The sequence below is a fragment of the Plasmodium inui genome, assembly GCF_000524495.1.
Source record: "Plasmodium inui San Antonio 1 unplaced genomic scaffold supercont1.31, whole genome shotgun sequence".
Classification (NCBI taxonomy): Eukaryota; Apicomplexa; class Aconoidasida; order Haemosporida; family Plasmodiidae; genus Plasmodium; species Plasmodium inui.
In genome coordinates this window covers 1-1,612 of record NW_008481865.1, presented here as the reverse complement: position 1 = coordinate 1,612, position 1,612 = coordinate 1, and the positions used below count along the sequence as shown (strand labels likewise).

The window sequence follows — 1,612 nt, the reverse complement described above, 5'->3', positions numbered from 1 at the left end:
GCGGCGATGGTAGGGTTCTGAGTTCCTTGTGGTATGGCGGCGATGGTAGGGTTCTGAGTGCCTTGTGGTATGGCGGCGATGGTAGGGTTCTGAGTGCCTTGTGGTATGGCGGCCATAGTAGGGTTCTGGGTGCCTTGCGGTATGGCTACGATGGTAGGGTTCTGAGTGCCTTGCGGTATGGTGGCGATGATAGGACTGTATGCGCCTTGTTGTATGGCGGCAATGGCAGCGTTAGTAGTGCATATATTGCTGTACGGCATTGGGGTGGTAGGGGTTCCTAAATTGCTATACTGCGCAGTGGGAGTACCAGTGCTAAAGTTCCCGTATCCCATGGGTTTCGTTATTACACTCACATTGCTGTAAGGCGTAGGTATACTACCGTCGACGTGAACATTGCTGTACTGTAAGGGATAATTGATGTCATTAAAAGTGTTGTAAGGCGTAGCGGGGGTGCTAGCACTGAGGGGGTCATGTGGCATGGGTGGGTTACTCGCGTTAAGGGTGTCATGGGGCATGTCTGGGTTATTAGCAGTATAAAGGTCAATTATCTGCGGAGGTTGATAACCTGTATCATTATCGCGAGATTTATTTCTCATGGAACATTTTTTTAAATTCTTATACAATTCTAGGAATGATTCATATCTATTTTCTCTGGTAATTTTATTCCATAAGCAAATTCTGTCTTGGATAAAATACTCGAAATCTTCAGCAGAGTGACGTTTTTTTTGCATCAGGAACTGATTGAAGTCAGAACGATCGCGAAGATCAAATCGGTTCATTACTTTGTTCAGTTTATTATTCACATGGGTTAAATATTTGGATCGTCTTTCATTTGGCAAATTAAATTGAGCTGCTAACATGAAAGATAATTGGGAAATGGCTTCCTTCATGAAGAGGAAATTCTGCTTCTGTTCATTACATAAGTCCAAAAAGATTTCCGTCATGTATTTTTTAGTCAGCATGGGCCCAGTTGCGAAAATGCGTTTCTTCATTTCTTTCGTAAAATATAGATAGGTGCTCGTGCTGTAGAAGAAAAATTCTATTTTTTCCTCAGGCGTAAGGGTTTTGCAGGACGTAAAATCTATTATTGTGTTTGGCTTCTTCGTGCTTCCGTAAACACCGTACTGTATTTCTGGATCGTTTGGGTAATATGCATCATATGGATCGTTTGGGTAATATGCATCATGTGGATCGTCGGGATCGTAGGGGTCATGTGGATCATCAGGATCGTAGGGGTCATTTGGATCGTCAGGATCGTAGGGGTCATTTGGATCGTAAGGATCGTAGGGGTCATTTGGATCGTCAAGATCGTAGGGGTCATTTGGATCGTCAGAATTGTAGGGGTCATTTGGTCCCTGGGGGTCATACGGATCATGTGGATCCTCCGGATGGTAGGGATCATGTGTATCGTCCGATTCGTATGGGTCGTGTGGATAATAAGGATCGTCTGGGTCAGGTGGATCATCAGGATCGTATTGATCAAGTGAACCGAGGGAAGCAGACGCGTCGTCTGGATTAGACGCGTGAGGTGGCTGATGAAAATCATGTGGGTAATGCATATGAGGGGGGAGCGGATTTTGAGGGGGGAGAGGGTTCTGAGGGGGGAGAGGGT

At 45.3% G+C, this 1,612-nt stretch overlaps 1 protein-coding gene across 1 annotated transcript in view; it reads right to left on the bottom strand.

Annotated features, from left to right (window-relative positions):
* C922_04852 (hypothetical protein) overlaps positions 1-1,559 on the bottom strand; it is a gene marked incomplete at both ends in the record, with an annotated part of 4,032 nt that extends 2,473 nt beyond the window's left edge. Inside the window, one exon of the mRNA XM_008820426.1 lies at positions 150-1,559. Coding sequence (XP_008818648.1) covers positions 150-1,559 — 1,410 coding nt within the window. The remainder of the gene's footprint in view (positions 1-149) is intronic.
* Between the last annotated feature and the right edge of the window lie 53 nt (positions 1,560-1,612).